The sequence below is a fragment of the Epinephelus moara genome, chromosome 19 (assembly GCF_006386435.1).
Source record: "Epinephelus moara isolate mb chromosome 19, YSFRI_EMoa_1.0, whole genome shotgun sequence".
In the NCBI taxonomy this organism is placed as follows: domain Eukaryota; kingdom Metazoa; phylum Chordata; class Actinopteri; order Perciformes; family Serranidae; genus Epinephelus; species Epinephelus moara.
Genome location: NC_065524.1, coordinates 40067927 through 40087874, shown reverse-complemented (window position 1 = coordinate 40087874; position 19948 = coordinate 40067927). Strand labels below are relative to the sequence as shown.

The 19948-nt window shown below is 41.8% G+C and overlaps 2 protein-coding genes across 9 annotated transcripts in view; one reads left to right on the top strand and one right to left on the bottom strand.

The window, feature by feature from the left end:
* Window positions 1-11346, bottom strand: part of nckap1 (NCK-associated protein 1) — a 53914-nt gene extending 42568 nt beyond the window's left edge. For all 5 annotated transcript variants that reach the window (XR_007571740.1, XM_050071269.1, XM_050071272.1 and 2 more), the window contains exon 1: window positions 11031-11346. Coding sequence is in view for 4 of the 5 variants with exons in the window: in XM_050071269.1 (XP_049927226.1) it covers window positions 11031-11138 (108 nt within the window). In the remaining variant the exon portion in view is untranslated. The remainder of the gene's footprint in view (window positions 1-11030) is intronic.
* LOC126406814 (dual specificity protein phosphatase 19-like) overlaps window positions 8814-19948 on the top strand; it is a 24218-nt gene continuing 13083 nt past the window's right edge. The window contains exons 1-3 of one of the 4 annotated variants that reach the window (XM_050071327.1): window positions 8814-10782; window positions 11348-11413; window positions 15231-15473. In XM_050071327.1, coding sequence (XP_049927284.1) covers window positions 11350-11413; window positions 15231-15473 — 307 coding nt within the window. In that variant the 5' untranslated portion in view covers window positions 8814-10782; window positions 11348-11349. Of the gene's footprint in view, window positions 10783-11347; window positions 11414-14774; window positions 14950-15230; window positions 15474-19948 lie in introns of those variants that run through there. The other 3 variants (XM_050071329.1, XM_050071328.1, XM_050071330.1) reach the window with 3 other exon arrangements.

The following is a 19948-nucleotide window of genomic DNA, read 5'->3' as shown; positions in this document are numbered from 1 at the left end:
AAGATAGGGGTGTAACAACACACGTGTTCACATTGAACTGTTTGGCACGAGGCTGTTGGTTCGGTACGCATTATAAACCAGTAATGCTAGTAATGTATTTCTATCTTTATCAACCGTTGGTTTACTCACGTAGAAATATAACGCTGCGTTTCTTCCACCAACAGGGCTCTCATTTTAGTGCAGAGCGTCAGACTGAATTTACCAACGCACCATGTCAGGTCACTCACTCTCCGGGACCGCCAGTGTTACTTGAATAAGTAAACACTGACCAACGGGACCAGACTGGCCGACCCGTATGCTCTCACTCAGTGGATGGATGATGTCACAGGAAGCCAATCTTACAAAGGAGGACCACACTTGTTTGTTTTGCTATGGAAGCTAACGTTAGCTAATGTGCTAAAAAGTTAGCGTTGCAGAGAAATCCAATATTCCTCTTAATCCCTCCCCAGTTTCTGATGAGGTGGACATGATAACCCTTAATACACATAACCTTATTCATCCCTACAACAGGAAATACTTTTTCCCTAACCTGATATGAAGTGTGCGCTGCACATGTGAGCATTTTTGATGATGGCCTCCGTCCAGTCCTTTGGTCTTATCACATTTAACCATAGTTGTGTGAAGACAAAGGTACGTTAGTGACGGCTGTTTAGCTTGTGTTTATACGGCTGTGGCATTTAACTGAGATTATTCATGTATTAATCTGACTGAAAAAGCTCAGAGAGCTCATGCGACGTAGCAACTTGCCGCTGACTCCCAGTGGGCGACAGAAAAGACAGATATTATCCGCTCTGATGTCAAAAGCAACCTAGTATTTTTTATAGTACAGTAGGTTAACGGGCCCATAATACCCCTTATACAACAACAACAACAAAAAAAAAGCCCAATGTATCTTAGTTTTTATACATTTAAAAATCAAGGAAATTTCTTTGGCATTTCTACTTTTTTCGTTGTACCAAACCGTGAAATCTGTGAGTTGTTACACCCCTACTGATAAACCGATAAACAATATATAACATCCATATATATCATTGTTATGATTCATCATAGTAGACATACATTTTAAATAAATATGTTCCATGTTTGTGATCATCAGATTGAACATTGAACTGTCTCTGGGAGCTCTGAGTCACACTGCAGCCACATATAGATCAAATCAGCATATTTAAATGCCGCAGTCATGTGACTTAATTGTGACACATTTCTGGTATTCACAAAAACAGAGAGTAAAATCTAGTTTTGGCTGTTAGCAGACTAGTAAACTGGTAAAGTATCTGCGCTACGGAAAAAAACAATTTGCATGTAAAAGCTGTCTCATAAGCAAATGAAGAACACACTGAATTTCCATTTGGGGTTGGTGAATGGAGCCCAGCCTTAGTCTCAGCGTTACAGATTCAAACATGAAGAGGAGTGAGGGACAAAGGAGAGGACCAACAGATCAGTACAGGTAGCCAGGAGGAGGACGAGGAGGGGAGGAAGGGAGGGAGGTGAGGAAGGGTGAAGGGGGGTGGGGTTTCATCAGTGGAAGGTGATAAACTTTGCAAACCTTCCAAACTTGTCCTTGCTGCATAGGAGAGGGGGGAAGCATTGGAACGGAGAGAAGAAGAGAAGAAATCAAAACAAAGAGCCCACCCAGACAAACTGCTGGATCACTGGTCTACACACACTCTCTCTCTCTCTCTCTCTCTCTCTCTCTCTCTCTCTCACACACACACACACACATGCATGTCTTAAAACAGCTGCTCTCATACAGGTGTTTTCTGCATATCTGANAGAAGAAATCAAAACAAAGAGCCCACCCAGACAAACTGCTGGATCACTGGTCTACAAACACTCTCTCTCTCTCTCTCTCTCTCTCTCTCACACACACACACACATGCATGTCTTAAAACAGCTGCTCTCATACAGGTGTTTTCTGCATATCTGAGAGTTCAGTTAAGGACAGCCGGTCTGGCATTTCTTTTCAACACAACACATAGAACACAGCACATGCTGCGCCAACATGTGATCATATTTGCACTTGTTCTAATGCACGCTGTCTTCAAAGTAACACAAAGTGTAGTATCCCCGCCTACGCACTCATTGAGAATAACACATCCATTTTAAGAGTGTGTGGAAAGGCTGAAATAATATGGCTGACACTCCGGCTGTCAGCTGTCTCATACAGAACAGTGTGAAGACAAAGTTTGGCCCCTGCAGTTTTCACTGGCTGCAATATTTGCTCCACTTTTCTGCTCCGTGGCTGTTGCTTAGTAACTGACAATGCAGATTTCCCCTGCCGCTGAAGCACGAGGCGCTTCATTGCTGGTGATGCTCTGATGCATGTTTGAACCTATCATGTCACATTTATACGGACATATGGCAACAGGAGTCACTTATTTATACTGTGCTGTATCTCACAAGGACTGTGATGGCACTTTGAGAGGAGTTTGGTTGCACAGCGTGGGCGATATGGCAGAAATATTCTATGACATCATAATTGTACATCAAGGTTATGGTATATATCACAATACAGTAACTGTTCTGTAATGTCACTTGAGAAATGGTTTAAAATCGTATTGCAATTCATCACATTTGATTATTTTCTTCTTTCATTTTGTGCTTCCATACAAACAAAACACAACTGCCTCATATGAGAACATTCTTTCCAGATGGAATGACAGGGCCAGGCGATATGACCCTGAAATAAAATCACTATATTTAGGGTATTTTTGCGATAACATTATTCTTGGCAACATGACATTTTAGTAAAAAAAATATTATTTTATTAATTTAAGAACTCGGAATTGCAACGCCCATATTATTCCAATGCACAACCACACACTGGTGGTGGCTAGGCACTTCACGCCACTGTCCTGTTTCCAGCCTCACCGCCCCCAGAATAAATTGCTTGTACACACCAGCTTCCGTAGCAGCTCTTTTTCTCTGTTCCTATAGCAGCTCGACTCGTCCCCTCACCATGGATGTATAAAGAGAACTCTGCAGCTGTTGCTGTGTCTCATGTGTGACGAAGAATGCATGAGGAGAGACTTGTTGTTGAGGTCGAGAAATGTCCCGAGCTAAACGACCCACAGTCCCGTCATTATAAAGACAATAGCTAAAAAGATATCGCCTGGTGAGTAACAGCTCTGGAGATCGGCTCTTCAGGTGAGACATCAAGCTTAATTAGTGGCTGTACACACATGATTTTAAGCTAACGCAGAGGAGGAGGAAGTACAGATGTTTCAGTTACAATAACTTTGCGTGGTCGTCTGTTGACGAGCTGCAGCGTGATGCGTCCAGTGTGTACCAGGAGTAGGGCTGCCACTAACGGTTATTTTCACTGTCGACTAATCTGTCGATTATTCCTTTGATTAGCCGACTAATCATTTTACAGAAAAATGTGTAAAAATGTTGAAAAATGTCGGCCTGTCTCTCCCAAACCCCAAAATGATGTCATCTAATGTCTTGTTTCACACTCACACCAAAGGGTTTTAGTTCACCGTCATGTGAGAGTGTGTAAAGCTGCCAATATTTGAACGTAAGAAGCTGCAATAAGAGTATTTGGGTACTTTTATAGTACTTTTCTATTTTAATTGTTGATTAGTCATCCATTAGTCGACGTATCGATGCAGCCCTAGCCAGGGGTGGCACTTGACACAATGTGGTGGCACCGGTGTGTTTTCAGCGCAAGCGTTCAGGGATAGATTTCATATCGGGGGAATAAAAATGTCTTTGGTGCTTCTTTATTTCCATCACGTTGCTTCATTGTTCAGTTAGGTGATAAATCTTAGCATCAAAGACTCAGACCCGTCTGGGTGATTACAACTCATGATGAGGCAGTTAAAGCGATCTCTCTAATTGTTTTCTAGGAAGAATATAGTTGTGTAAGTATAATAACATTGGACTTTCTGGTTTACACAATGTCGTGACTCGTGATTCAGATCAAACCAAGTGACTAAAAAATGCTGTTGGCCACTTCTATTGCTTCTGAGCGGCCGAGTGTTTTGTTACGAGTTTAACTTTAAATGATTCTAGTGATGTGTTAACTTAACACACATGATTAACTACACATTAGGGATGCACGATAATATCGGCACGTCATCAGTATCGGCCAGTATCCAATGAATTACAATTACAATGAATGAATATTACATACACTGAAAAGTTCGTCATGTCTCCATCTGCTGGTGGGCGTCATGATTACAGTATGCATGTATAATATGATGTTAATTCCACGACAGAAGAGACTTGATGATCACTAAAATTAGGCGGGGTAAAAGTGGATATATTGATATCGGTATGGGTTATCAGCCAAATGAGTTGTTATATATCAGCATGTCGGATATCAGCAAAGAATCCAATATCGTGCACCCCTGCTGGCACATTGTTGATCTTTCTGTTTTCTAATCTGTTGGGTTTTGTCTTTGGACCAAAAAGAGAAAAACAACAGAAAGACAAAATGGCTGAGTTATTAACACTCCAGTCATATTTACCCACATAAATTCATCTCATGTGGCAAATTAGGGATATAAATATCTCTCATTTGATCCCTTTTCAATGTTGACTTCTCCAGTAATGAACCCACTCTGCTTTAAACCAACAGATTCACTGTGTTTTTGCAATAGTGCGCATTACATAACAGAGATTCCTCTGTATTTTTTGTATGCATTTATGCGTAGTCACAGCGCTTGATTGAGCACCGCTGAGAAAAGGGAATCCCTCGGCAAACATTTCTGCCACAACACACATTTAGAAACGTGCTTCCATCTAAACCACAGATGTGCAGTAACGCCACGGAGGGGCGAGAGTCTGCAGGTTTTCATCCAAACCAAACACTCCAACAGGTGAATCCACTGATGGAGCAAATTCAACCAAAGAGCAGCACCTGGTGAAGTCTTTACTTTCAAAGAAAAGCTGCGGCCTCACAGCCCTCGATGGCGTGACTGCACATTTGTTTCCCCGGTCACTCCAACTTTTGTCTCTTCACATTAAATAGAATAAATAATAATATTAAATGTGCCAACAGTCCGATCAAATTTAATTTTACTGCATTTTTCCTGGGGGATCGTGCCATTCAGACCGTGAGAAATTTATGGAGGTCTTCAGCAACTTGCCCTTAACAGCTCATAAAAATGCCCTTAAAATTAAAAATGAGGGGTAAAATGCCCCTAAGTAATCAGGGCTGCCCTTCATTAAATGTCAACCTGTAATTCTTTGTCCCAGTAGATAATTATTCATGTGTGACTGCAGCTACTGTCCCCTCTGAGCCACCGTAGAGTAACCCTATCACCAGGCTTCACTTTCCAGCGTATTCTGGGCAACAAAAAAGGCGAGCAGATTTTGTTGATCAGAAAACAGCTGCTGTTACGTGTGCAGCATGACGCGGTAGGAAATGTTGGCACCACACAGCCAGCAGAAGAAGAAAAGCCTGATCTCACACAAACCACTGCATCATCAAAAAACAAAACTATCAGTACTGGAAATAAAAAGGCAAACAGTGGAGACTGGTTGTACATGAAGAGGTGGGGAAGGTAATGTCCTCTTCAATAAGACCTGCTGAGTGTCCAGCAAACACAAATAAATCTCCTTTATTTAAACTGACAGGGAAAAATAATTTTTAAAGTGAAGATAAAATTTATTTGAAGTTTTAAAATCCCCCTAAAACTGTGTCAGAGTGGTGTTCATTTCACTTACTGGTATTTTTTTAAATCATTTAAAACTGACTTAACGCAGCAGAAAAAACTCCACCCTAAAATCTCTTTCATGCTGTTTCAATATTAAAATATTTTCTTAATGCCAGGTTCAGACTACACAACATTTGTGTCCGTTCCAACAGTCACTATGTCACATAATGTGATTGTTGAGTCATAAAATCGTGCCATGTTTTGGCCGACAGACATGACACTACACGTTAGTCCACGACCAATCATCCCTGGTCGTCTTTCACAACGTGTGTGATGTCATCAGATTATTCTTGTCCTATTTTTATTATTATTATTATTATTATTATTATTATTATTATTATTTCAGTCACTGTGTCTGTTCATGTCGCAGCTGAACTGTTAGTGTAGGAACATACTATGAGTCACCAGATGTGCGGAGCTACATTTTAAGTCACTGAATCCCTCCGCAACAAGTTCCTGCAAATGTTTCACAATAAAAGCCTTTTTAGAAATTGAAAGGATTCTCTCAGCCGAGGTTATAAGGGGCTTTTAATTTGAAACAGATACAGGAAGTGTTGAGCAATGCCTAAAATTTAACAGACAAACAGGAAGGGATTAAAAATAAAAATATAAACATACAGAGGGAATTATAAATAGAGGCCCATGTCTGAAAATAAATGTCCATTTCTAATGTAGTCTAATCTGGCTGTGCTGAGTAAAGGCCCAGACACTATCTGTGAGTTTGATTCCTTTATATCCTCCATTATGAAGAAAGAACATTCTCTGCTAGCTTGATGCTAATGGCAGTACTCAGCGGGTTGATAAAGTGCCTCTGCTGTTTCCTTTTTACTCTGTGTGCTAACGTCCCTACAGGAAATATCTAAAAGGCTGGGCTGTTGTTGTCCTGCAGTTTCCATGGCAGCAGATTGCTCTGTGTTCCTATTGGTCAAAGTGACGGCTGTGACGGGAGCAGTCGTGGAAGACAAATAGAAAATCAAACATGCTAGACTTTCTGTCGGGACGTAGCGTCAGTTGTCGTCTACTATGACACACAACACGAGATGAAACGATGGATTATTACGCATGACACTCTTTGACGTCCACGATCTGTCACACTGTGTCAGGCTATAATCAGGCTGATATCGTGTGGTCTGAACCCGGCATGAAGCTTTACAAGAGAGGTTCCTGTTGCCTCCATCCTGTGGAAACATCTGGTGTTACAGTACGCTGCACTGCTGGTAGTCTAAGTCTAGTTGCTAAAAATATTTCACCGTGTGTAACTTTACTCATCACACACAGGTGCTTTGTAGTTTTTTGACTGATAACTTTGACAATGTGTGTTGTTTAGCTAACTGCACACTAGCTTGGGAGACGATGGGGGTTACCTGAGTGTAAGCAAGGTTAAGGAAAATAAATACCCTGTAAGCGCTGTGACAAAATATGATGTTAGAGGGTCCACTGGCTGAAAGATAAGCACAGCAAACAAAAACTTTAATGCCACTCAGCCAAGATTAATTAAGGTGTCTGTTACAGAAAATTTAAGGAGCAGATTTTAAGGTTTCTGCAGCTAGTCGATGGCGTGTAAATGAGTGAATATGCTTAAAATGGAAAAGAACATTGCTGTGATTTTAGATGATAATATTACTGTTAGTGAGCATGAATTACTTTCTCCCAAAGGTAGAAACAAGACAACCCAGTCCGTCACCTGTGTTTTCATTAAGAAACTTAATTAAGCTACACCGCTGACGATAAATCAGAGACAACTCTGTGACGACTTCAGCTGGGAATATCTGGAGGAATTTCATAAATAAAAAGATTAAACTGCTGTCCAAATTGCCACTGAGGGTCCAGGAGGAGCACCTCTGTGACTGCAGCACAGATTATTGTCCCGGCTCTTTCATTTCTAGCTTTGGGATGCAGTTGTTAATGGATGCTGGAGAGTTTCTCTCATATCACAAGGTAAAAGAAAGCATAAAAAACACATGAAGAGCATTTCTGGATGGAGATTCAGAAGCCTTGTGGTGAGGCAGATCAGGAGAGATATGAAGATGATGGGACAGACAGAAAGAAAAAGGAAGGAAGGAGGGAGGAAAGGAAGGGCGCACTAAGAAGAGTAATCAGCAGCAAAATCTCAGTGAGTGTGTCTGACTGCTCATACTGTCCTATACCTCACACAGAGAGTAAAAACACAGACGTGTTCACCATATAAAGGTTGCATTACACAATATTGTAACTTCTGATTATTTATAAACTCACGTTTAAGTTGAGAATTAAATTTTCTCACCAAAATAAATCCTGTTACTTTGGGAGTGACTGTGTCAGTAAAGGGAAACAGTATGGGCTTTCAGACAGCTTAACTTCTACTCTGCACTAAACTTTCTGTCAGAACATGACTGACCTCTTTCTCTCTACCGTCTTTTTTTTATTCATCATACACACCCAGGCACAAAGGCTCGTCCCACACACAGACCCACTACTCTTTTCCTCCCACACAAACCATTGGTGTAGCAACACAGTCGAGAGTCAGTAACATGAATACATGTGTTATGTTTTATATTCCTGTGTCTCCTGCACTGTAACTGCATGCTGAAGCTGCAGATGTCATATAAATGTTATTGAGGGGGGCTTAAAATATATGAAAACACTGTATGTCTGTAGGGTTGCAGCCGGTTTTAAGGTACACCCTGATATAAAAGTTGACAGTTGTCCTACTGAAAAATATCAAGCAACTGGACTTTGAATCCTCCTTTTATTTTAGTTATTTCCAAAGAGAGACTTTTACACAAACTTCCTTTAAACACAACGGTTTCAAGTGTCAATTAAAGTAATAAAATGTTAAAATAAAACTTCCATTTTCATTCCTTGAAGGGTCCTTCTGACTGGTAATAATATAAATTCTGTAATGCTGTGATATTTTCTGAGACGGTTATCGTACTGTGAAACTCTCACACCGTTGCAACCCTGTATATCTGTGTTAAAACAATTAATAAACTGATCAATTAACTGCTACATGGATTCCACATCAAGGGAGCAAAACACCTGCTGGATAAAGCTAGGGCACACAAATGTAGGGTTGCAGCGATATTCTGATTTTAAGGTATACCGTGACGTAAAAGTTGACAGTTATCATACAGTGCACATTTGCTCATCTACTTTTTTTTTTTTTCCTAAAGGGCAACTGGACGCAGAAACTCCCCTGAATTTTAGTTACTTTCAAAGGGGAGACTTTTTATAAATATTTCCTTTTACAAAATGGTTACAAGTTTAAATTACAGTAATAAAATGTTTGTTGAACAAACAATAACCCTTCTGTTTTCATTCCTTTAAGGCTCATTCTGACTGATAAGAGTTTTGAGACAGTTATCTTACAGTGAAAATCTCACACCGTTGCAACCCTGTATATCTGTGCTAAAACAATTAATAAACTGATCAATTAACTGCTACATGTATTCCACATCAAGGGAGCAAAACACCTGCTGGATAAAGCTAGGGCACACAAATGTAGGGTTGCAGCGATATACTGGTTTTAAGGTATACTGTGAGATAAAAGTTGATGGTTATCATATTTGCTTTTCTATGATATTGAAAAAAACATGCAACTGCATGAAGAATATCATCTTTATTTTTGTTGTTTTCAAACTGGAGATGTTTTATATATCTTTAACTTTAACAATATGGTTTCAACTTTCGACTATAGTAATAAAATATTTGTGACATTTTCTGAGATGACTGTCATACTGTGAAAATCTCATACCGTTGCAGCCCTATATGTCTGTGCTTAACAGAGAATCTCCCCTTTACTTTAATTATTTTCAAATGGAAGACTTTTTATACACATTTCCTTTTACAAAATGGTGTCAAGTTTCAATTATAGAAATAAAACATTTGTTCTGTTTTCATTTCTTTAAGTCTCATTCTGACTGATGATAAGACTTTTCTGAGAAACAGGGTTATCGTACCCTCTCATACTGTTGCAACCCTATGTCTGCTATAACAATAAGTAAATTAATCAATTAACTATTACATTAATATAAAGTTAAATAAATAAAGTCAGGGCACACAACTGATAAGAGCTGCTTGACTTTCTGTGTTGATTAGGGCTGCAATTAACGGTTATTTTCATTGTCGACTAATCTGTCGATTATTCCTTTGATTAGTCGACTAATCATTTTAAAATGTTGAAAAATGTCGGTCTGTCTCACCCAAACCCCAAAATGATGTCATCTAATGTCTTGTTTCGTGCTCACACCAAAGGGTTTGAGTTCACCGTCATGGGAGAGTGTGTAAAGCTGCCAATATCTGAACGTAACAAGCTGCAATAAGAGTATTTGGTACTTTTATAGTACTTTTATATGAAAAATAACTCAAACCGATTAGTCGGTGACTAAAATAGTCAACGATTATTTTAATAGTTGATTAGTCATCGATTAGTCGACTAATCGCTGCAGCCCTGGTGTTGATGTTATATTTTAATATAATACACTGAATTATTTGTGTTTTTCACTGTCTGTCAGGTAAAGTAAACAGTTTCAGTCATTCTTCTGGATTCTGGTGTTGTGATGAGTATTTGCTGACTGTCTATTATCATGATTAATCGAATAAACGACACGTTAATCGATCATAAGCAGCCTCTGCTTATCAATTTCGTGTCATTATCTTGCATTAGTACAGCAAGCTAAATGTAGCTAGCTGCACCCTTGGGTGTAGAGCACAATAAGTCATACACACCTGTCTGGTTTCACATAATGACCGTGAGCATCAGTGGGCAGCTGTGTTTTCATGTGCTTCGTGTTTTGGCTTCTGGTGGACCAGAGACGACGCCCGAGTGCTAGCTTAGCGGCGGTTAGCTTAGCCAGCAGCCGCCGCCATTACCAGCCGACGTTAGCTAGCTGCTAGCGCTAACACAGGCCTGGATGTTTGCCGATATCACCTCAGGGGAGCTTCATCTGACAGTTTCTGTTTGAGTTTAATTGATATAAATGTACGATACTGTTCAGTATACGTGGCCACATTTATCTTTAAACCAAGTGAAAGTCGTTTAGCATTGTAAAACCGAAGGGCCACTTTACCGCAAGCTAACGTTAGCTTGTGGCTAGCAGTGATTCCAGGGATGCTAAGGGGACACATTTAGGATAACGTAAGTGCATATTTACCTGTTTACACAGCGTTTTATTGACAGAAGCTAATATACAATATATCAGGGGTGAATTAATCTAGCTATCGTCAACGATGGAGCAACAGTCAGTGCTAGCTAATCAGGCATTCACACTGTCTCCAGCGTTCATATTGACACTCGTTTGGGATGCAGGTGCAGATCATATCCATATCATGAATCCAGCCCTGTTTGGTTAGTGAGGACACAACTGTATGTGTGTGTGTGCGAACCTTTTTGATATTGTAAACACGGGTCAACATCCCGATGCCTCTGTCGTTGAGGATGGTGAGCTTTTCTGCCAGCTTCTGCTGGCTGGGCTGGATCACTCCCCGAGACATCTTCTCGCTGTTTCGGTTCAATCTTCCGATTCAATCCAGAAAAAATCAGATATGAGAAAATCTCCGCAGCCTCTGGTTCGTGAAGGGAAGAAAGAGAGACGCTGTGATTTGTGCTGTGATTAGATTTCGCCCATGTTCAGATACTCGGGGCCAGCAGCTTCCTGTACTCCACCCCACCGTCTCCCTGCCTGCTTTTTTTTCGGTCACAGGGATGAGGAGTTGTCCTGGTTTTCACAACGAGGCTGGCTGCTGCTGCTGCGTTCAGGGGACACTCGGTAATACCACACCTCACAGCCTCATGTAGTATTGCACTCAGTATTTAGTGTTTTAGTGTGGTTTCACTGTCAGTCTTTGGGTGGGATGGGTGGGGTGAGTCTGGCTGTTCTGGCTTTAAGAGAGCGGTATCTCTTTCCAGAGGGGAGGGGGGAGAATTGGGAATGTCCGGGGTGAGTGGGGTCTGTGCTGAGCAGTGGGCGGGGGAGGTGGGCCTGCTTTAACTTCCTGAGGAAGTAAAGTCACTGGTGAGCCAACCTCACCTGACAGGAGGTGTGGACAGACCAGGTGAGGTTGGCCGAAATGTGGAGACCAAGGAATTTAAAGCTCTACACTCTCTCAGCTTCCTCTGCTTTGATGCAGTCTTTTTGGATTTCCTGAAATCCACAATAATTTCCTTGGTTTTGGCTGTGTTGAGGTCCAGGTTGTTATGGAGGCACCAGTCCGTCAGGCGTTCGACCTCCTCCCTAGAGGCTGACTCATCGTTGTTCCTAATCAGTTCTGCAATGGTGGTGTCGTCAGCGAACTTGACGATGGTGTTTGTGGGGTGGATGGGGGGTGAAGAGGGAGAAAAGGGAGAAGAGGAGGGGGCTGAGGACACACCCCTGTGGTGCTCTGGTGTTCAGGATGAGTGTGGAGGAAGTGCGATCTCCCTTCCTGACATGCTGAGGTCTGTTCCTGAGGAAGTCCAGTTTCCATGCGCATAGTGAACTGCCTCCACCCAGGCTGCTCAGATTCAGGACCAGTTTTTGGGGGGATGACTGTGTTGAATGCGGAGCTGAAATCCACAAACAGTATCCTTAGATAGGTGTTTCTCTGGTCCAGGTGAGTGACGGCTGTGTGGAGCGCCATCATGACAGCATCCTCTGTCGACCTATTAGTTCGGTATGCAAACTGATGTTGATGTTAGGTCAGCAGGGATGGCAGACTTGATGGAGGGGAGGATGATGAGCGCGAGAGCCACTGGGCGGTAGTCGTTCAGGCAGTTCACTGTGTTCTTCCTGAGTACAGGAATGATGGTGGCTGATTTGAGGCAGGTGGGAACCACAGACTGTTGAAGCGAGAGATATTGTTAGAGTTTAAACATGCTGTTTTTTAACATGTAAATATCATAACTCGATATGAGTTGGACATGGTTGTGCAAAAGGACCCCCCACCTCTCCTACGTAGGAGCAAGACACACAGACTTTGTGGTTGTTCTGTGTCTCTTTGAGATGATTTTGTGCCTCCTTGTGTTCGCTTTGTGTCTCTTCCAAGTGAGTACGTGCTAATTTGAGTAATATTTTGCAGGTGAAGGCCATTAGACCACATCAGTTGTCCTCCAGGGGACACTCGTGAACACTACACCTCAGAGCCTCATGATCACGATACAATACTCTAATTTTAATGATCAAACATGGGTGTGATAGCCAGTGTTGGAAGGAGCAGCCTATTCAGATCCTTCACTTCAGTAAAAGTACTGATACCACACTGTGAAACGCTCCACTACAAGAGTATTAGATAGTGTGAACAACCCTGCAACACCAACAGAGACATTTTTGACCAAAACTTTAAAAAACAAAACAAAAATCAATCTGTCTGAAGTCGCAACATGTTTGAGTCTTGTAATGAAGGCAGCACAGCCTATTGAGTCTAAATTAGCTTATCAATATTCCTAATCCGTCTAAATACACTCTCATTAATAAGTTTAACCACAGGGTGGCCACTCAGCAGGGGGATATCTATCATTACTTGGTACTTTGTCTTTGCAGCTGTGGCGGTGAAAGCAAACAAATCTGTCCACACACTATTTAATTCACTGCTTCCCTCTGAGACCTTTGCTTTGTTGGATTTGAAATAGCTAGCATAGCTAGCTTAGCAAGGGAACCTCAAGACGAGCCACCACTAGAGTTGGCAGGCCGCAGACATGTGATGCACGTTTTAGCTGACGAAATGTTGAAACTATTTTTTTTTATTCAGTGTATAAACTACAAATTCTTACAACTGGAGAATCTGAGAACTTCTTTCAGCCTACAACAACCGATAACAGATATATTTAAAAAACAGTTAATAATGTCCATCTGATTTTATTGTCAAAGCCACATGGAGCCACTAGAGAGGGGTTAAAGGGCCCGTCTCTACCCCCTCTAGCACCAAGGTAGGCAACCTGTGGCCTACCTTGGTGCTAGAGGGATGACACTCAAATCTCTGCTAGTTGCTAGGCTAATTGATACAATGTAAAATGCCATAGACGTGTGCTAATAATGTTAGCATGTTGTATTTGTGGGGAAAATGTGTCCAGATAAAGACAAGTGTTTGTCTGTGAATGCTGCGAGTTATAGTGAAGCTGATTTGTGTTTGAAACTGTCTCTATTAAGCCATGTTTAATGTGTGTTTAATGTGTGTTTAATGTGTGTTTACTGTGTGTTTAATGTGTGTTTAATGTGTGTTTTGGATAAATTAAACTTATAGTTGGGCGGCTCTCTTTAAAATTGCAGTGACTTCTTCATTGGTATTCTCGTTATGAAGCTATTCTTGGGGACTTCCAGCATATTTATGTGTTTACATTAAGCAAAAAAATGAAAGTGGCTCTACTCTGTTTGCAGAGGTACTTTTGGTACTTTCAGTATATTTTGATGCGAATGCTTTTGTACTTTTACTTGAGTACAATTTTGCACGAAGAGTATTTTTTACACCGTGATATTAGGCTACTACTACTACTTTTTCTGTGGTAAAATTACAAACAAACTGACCAACGGTGTTTTTCTGTCTTTTTCTTTTTTTTTAAATACACTTTTTTGAACAATTTAAAACAACAACGGGGGGCAAGCCCAAATAAATAAGTAAATTGGAATGAAACTGATCAGGAAAAAAAAAAAGAAAAATAGGATGTCAGCCAAAAGACAGGAAAAAACAAAATACTAAAATGAAAAGATTAAAAAAAAAAAGAATAAATAAAGATATAAATGATAAATAATACAACATAAATAACACAAATCAAAGTTATTTCTCTTCATTTGAGAGTAAACCAGATTATGTTTAGGGTCTGTTAATTTGTACATTTCTACACAGCTGAGCAGTTTGTTTGCACATTTATTTCACACATTTAAGTGATAAATTAATTGTTTTTCTGTCAGAGTGCATATTTACAGCATCACTCTCCCTCAGTCTTCTGTTTGCATGTGTTGTTGCAGCACACTCTAACTTTCAAGTCAGTGTGAACAAAGTCTAATTTTTAAATATATTTTTAACACACAAACTAAAACGAGCAGCACCATCAGCCACACCCTGAGCAGAGCTCGTAGCTGTATAATGACCTATTTTACTGTGAACACTTGAACGCATCACTTTGTTGACGCAGCTTCCGACTCAGCTGTCAGTGTGTGTGTGTGTGTGGAGGCTTCTGCTGCAGCAGCCGTGTTGCTCACTGTTTCTTTATCCTGTGGTAACTCCTGCAGCTGTAACAGGTTATCTTAAAGCGGCGGTGATGATGATGATGATGATGATGATGATGATGATGATGATGTGACTGTGGTAGAGTTCAGTACATTCTGACCAGGTGGGTGCATGAAGCTGGAAACTAAAATGATCAACTCCGTGATTTTGTTCAGAGTCAGACATTATCTACAGATCTTATAAACTCTATTGTCACTTCTCACTTCAGGAGTTTACAATTTGTACAACTAAAAGTTACACACACTTCGTTCAGCTCTCAGGGTGTCATAACACTGTAACCCTAACCCTGCTGACAAAGTTAAAAGGTTAAAGAAAGGATCCTACACATTACCGGATGTACACTCTTCATCTTCCTCTAACAGTCTCTCTTGTTGTTTTTACCAGCTGTAAACCCTGCCGTGATGCATTCACTGGCTCAGGAGATCCAGGGCTTCTCCAAGAACCGCCTGAAGAAACAGTGCACGCGTGTTACCACGGTGACGGGCAGGAGGCTGCTGGAGAGGAGGGGTGATGGAGGAGAGGAGGAGGAGCAGGTTGAAGAGCTGGAGGAGGGAGATGGATGTGGATTTGTAGAGGATAACAGTCTGGACCTTCAAGTTGGTGTCGTTAGACCCTTCCTGCTGCTGGGTAATACAGAACACTAATACTTCTACTACTGCTATAAATGAAGTGAGTTTACTGTTGTTCATACACTCGCTGCTCACTTTATTAGGTACACCTTGCTGGTACAGGGTTGGACCCCCTTTTTAATTCTTGGTGTCACAGTTTCAACAAGGTGCTGGAAACATTCCTCAGAGACTTTGGTCCATATTGACATGATGACATCACACAGTTAATCCATGATGAGAATCTCCCGTTCCAGCACATCTGAGACCTGGTGACTGTGGAGGCCATTGGAGTAGTGTTGTCACGGTACCAAAATTGGGACCCACGGTACGATACCAGTGAAAGTATCACGGTTCTGAGTAGTATCACGAAACCACAGTGAAAATGAGATGTGCCTTTTGTCATTTATAAAAAGATAAATCACTTTTCTATAATACGTCAATGATATTTCAATGGAATAAATTACTTATTGACTTATTCATACTTCANGGTACTTCTGGGCAGTCATGACACTAAGAAGAGGAAATTATTGGACCTGGAGCCGGGCTTCTCAGTCGCCGGTAAGCCGCGTTATCTTGTGGTCCTGGAGCCGGGCTTCTCAGTCGCCGGTAAGCCGCGTTATCTTGTGGTGGCCGTAGCGTTCTGCTGTATTCCTGTCTGTGACCCCGGTTCAACCCACAACCAGCAGGATTCACCTTTCGTTTCTGCTGCTGGTTGAAATCTGTACTCGCACAGCGTGCTCCTGAATGATTTATTTTGCTCACATAAAACTATTTTTAGTCACAAATGCGAGTAAAGTGGTCGCACCGTAGAGCTCTGTGGAAAACAAATCACTGTAGCATATATAAACAAATCTAACCTACAGGTAAACAGAAATAAATAATAACTTTCACTGCTTAAAGATACTCAGTAGCTCAGCTAATACCTGACATGTCACTGGAAAACAACGTACTACGGTACTCCAACATTATGGTATCATATGTACTGTGGTGTTTTAGTACTGCGGTCTACCGTTGGTACCAGTATACCCTGCAACACTACACTGGAGTACAGTGAACTCATCGTCATGTTTGAGATGATGTGAGCTTTGTGACATTTAAATATTTTCTAAATAAGCTTTAAATATTCTTGAAGAATCCCAGAGAAGAGACGCATGCACGCTGCACTCCTCCTCTGCCCTCTTTACGCACTGCAGTCCCAAACTGCGTGTCATTTTGGTTTAATTAAATAATTGGTTTAACAGACATAAACTTTATTTTCAGTTTAAGTTTTGGTTTAAAAAGACACCTGACTCTTTGTCTGCGTGCACTGGGCAGCTGGTGAACCAGAATCTGGCAGAGAGTTGGAGGAGACAGTTGATTTTATGCCAGACTAGTTTAGTTATTGTTAAACTTAACGGTTGGTTATTGCCTAAATGAGTCTGGCTGTACTGAGATGTTTTAATAGTTTAATCTCACAACAGAGACAAACAATGCTGAGACTCAGGGCAAACACTATTGTTACCTGGCTGTCCATGGAGGCAGGTCAGGGAGGCGTGATGCTGCTCTGCAGGGCGCCTGATTTGCGTGCTGAAGTTGCAGATGGAGGAGCTGGACTCAAATGCAGTTGTCGAGCAAACAAGACACTTTAAATTGAGAAATGATGCCATGGATCAAATTTAAAAACTAAAATATAAAATTATTAAAAAGAAATAGAAAAAAAAAAAAAAAAAAGTCTTGCAAAAAGTGTACTTACGTAGTCAGAGGGCAAAAAGGCACCACCTGGGGTCTATCTGTGCACGTGCCTGTGTATGTGCTTTCAGCTCCTGGCTACTGCTGCTACTCACAGCTGCTCCCAGTGCGGCCACAGTGTGTCAGTCACGTCAGTATTCCAGTCTGCTAATACTACATAAATTAATAAATAAATAAATAAACAAAGTCTTAACAACAAATAAATCAATATCATTGATTCTGACATCAAGGAGCGTGGTGCTCTGCCCTTCAGCTGGAGGACGTTGACACCCCCACATGTCAGCATGTATACATCCTGCTGAAGTGTCCTTGAGCCTGACATTGACTCCCCTCACAGCTCCGGGGTGCCGTTCACGTCTGGAGCTTACACTGTGCTTTGACCTCAAAGAGAGAATTTCTCAGCAGGGATCAATAAAATATTACATCTGTGAGGCTCCACAGAGGTGCCTCGTCCTCGTACGGCGGGTCACTGAGTGTCACACTGTTCATTTCCCTGTTACAGGATCAGGTCTCTGAAAGTGAACCACCTTGTTGAGCGTCCCTGATATTAAAATGCCTCTCTGTTGTTGTGATTGTCAGACAGTGGGACAACGGAGACGCTATTTCATCTGCTTCTTTTGTCCGAGCCCATTTCAGGCGATCACTCCACTCGACAGGCAGCCTTTCTGTCTGCGATGCTCTTGTCACAGTTGTCACATTATGTATACGGCATAAACACCCTGTGAGACTGGAGGTGATTTCCTCTCTGTGTGCTCTGCAGTGTGCACCCTCGGCTCTCTTTAACGCTCTGATTTCAGTGTCTCTGATATTTATAATCAAACTGCCATCCTCTGTTAAATGATGATGATGATTATCTCGTCATGTGTGGAAACATGACCAGTCTGGGTGGACGTCCGTACAGACACCAGAAATTAATATAAAGCATGTTGTCACTGAGCGTTAGATGAGAGTATTGATACCTCGTTCATACAGTCATGGTCTCAATCTTCTCATCAAACTCTGCAAGAAAGCAAATAAGCTTTGTGACAAATTCACTTTTACTCTAAAGGTCCAGTGTGCCTGTCTGCGATGCCAGGGATCAGCATGCCCAGGGCCCCGCCCCTGCTGCCTGGCACACAATGTACTGAACCCTGATTCCTGTCCCTGTGGGTGGAGGGCTCACAGGGCGACGGATCCATGTTATTTATTGGGGCTGAGCCTGAACAGGGCTGGTAAGCTCCCCATCCAGGTCTGGCTCCAGGGAGGGCCCTAGTGTCCCCATACAGGGTGAGGTGCTCGAAGTCCGAATATTCTGTTCCATCACGGTCTTCTTGACCTTGATGCGTGCGCTGCTCTGGACCGTCGTGGTGAAGAGGGAGCTGACCCGAAGGACGAAACTTTCGATTTACTGGTCCATCTGCGTCCCAACCCTCACCTGTGGTCATGAGCTCTGGGTAGTGACTGAAAGAATAAGGTTGCAGATACAAGCGGCCGAAATGAGTTTCCTCTGTAGGGTGTCTGGACTCAGCCTTAGAGATAGGGGGAGGAGCTTGGACATCTGGAGGGAGCTCTTTCACATCAAAAGGGGTCAGTTGAGGTGGTTCAACATCTGATCNTCTCCGTCCCAACCCTCACCTGTGGTCACGAGCTCTGGGTAGTGACTGAAAGAATAAGGTTGCAGATACAAGCGGCCGAAATAAGTTTCCTCTGTAGGGTGTCTGGTCTCAGCCTTAGAGATAGGGGGAGGAGCTTGGACATCTGGAGGGAGCTCTTTCACATCAAAAGGGGTAGCTTGGACATCTGGAGGGAGCTCTTTCACATCAAAAGGGGTCAGTTGAGGTGGTTCAACATCTGATCAGGATCCTCCTGGGCGCCTCCTGTTACAGGTGTTCTGGGCACGTCCCACTGGTAGGAGGCCCCTGGGCAGACCCAGAACACACTGGAGGGATTATATATCTCATCTGGTCTGGGAACACCTCAGGGTCCTCCAGGAGGAGCTGGAAAGTGTTGCTGGGGAGAGGGACGTCTGGGGTGCTTTGCTCAGCCTGCTGCCCCTGCGACCCGGCCTCGGATAAGCAGATTAAAATGGATGGATGGACCAGTTTGCAGGATTCAGGTGGATATATTGGAAGAGATGGAATATAATATAATAAGCATGTTCTCTTTAGTGTATAATCACTTGAAAATAAGAATAGTTGTTTGCATGACAACAGAGTAAAAAAACGAATTTCCCCTGGGTGGTTCATAAAGTATATCTTCTTCTTCCACTTCTAAATCTGCTCCTTTAAGTATTTCTGTTCTATAGATGGTGATCAAAGAGGACAGCAAACCAAGAATTTAATTACAGTGGAATTTGTTCTCTGTGCATAAGAAAGCTCTTTAATCTTGAAACAGTACATTTTTAAAAGGAATTCAATTAGTTTTTAAAGTTTTCTTTGTTTAAGATACGGAGAATTCTCTGAAGAGTATTTAATCCCTCATCTTAAAAAAAACCTCCAAATATTGAGACACATATTTATTTATATTTACACTGCTCAAAAACTGAACACTCAATGGTCACAGTGTAACAGGAAGTCAGTTAAACTTCAGGGATATCAATGTGTCCATTCAGGAAGCACAAGTGATTGTGAATCAGTTTCAGCTGCTTTGGTGCAAATCAAAGTGACAACAGGTGCAATGGAGAGGCAAAGACAATGCAAGACAACCCCCAAAAAGGGAATGGTTTTACATGTGGTGTCCACAGACAGTTGCTCTCTCCTTATCCTTCCTGACTGATTCTTCTCTAGT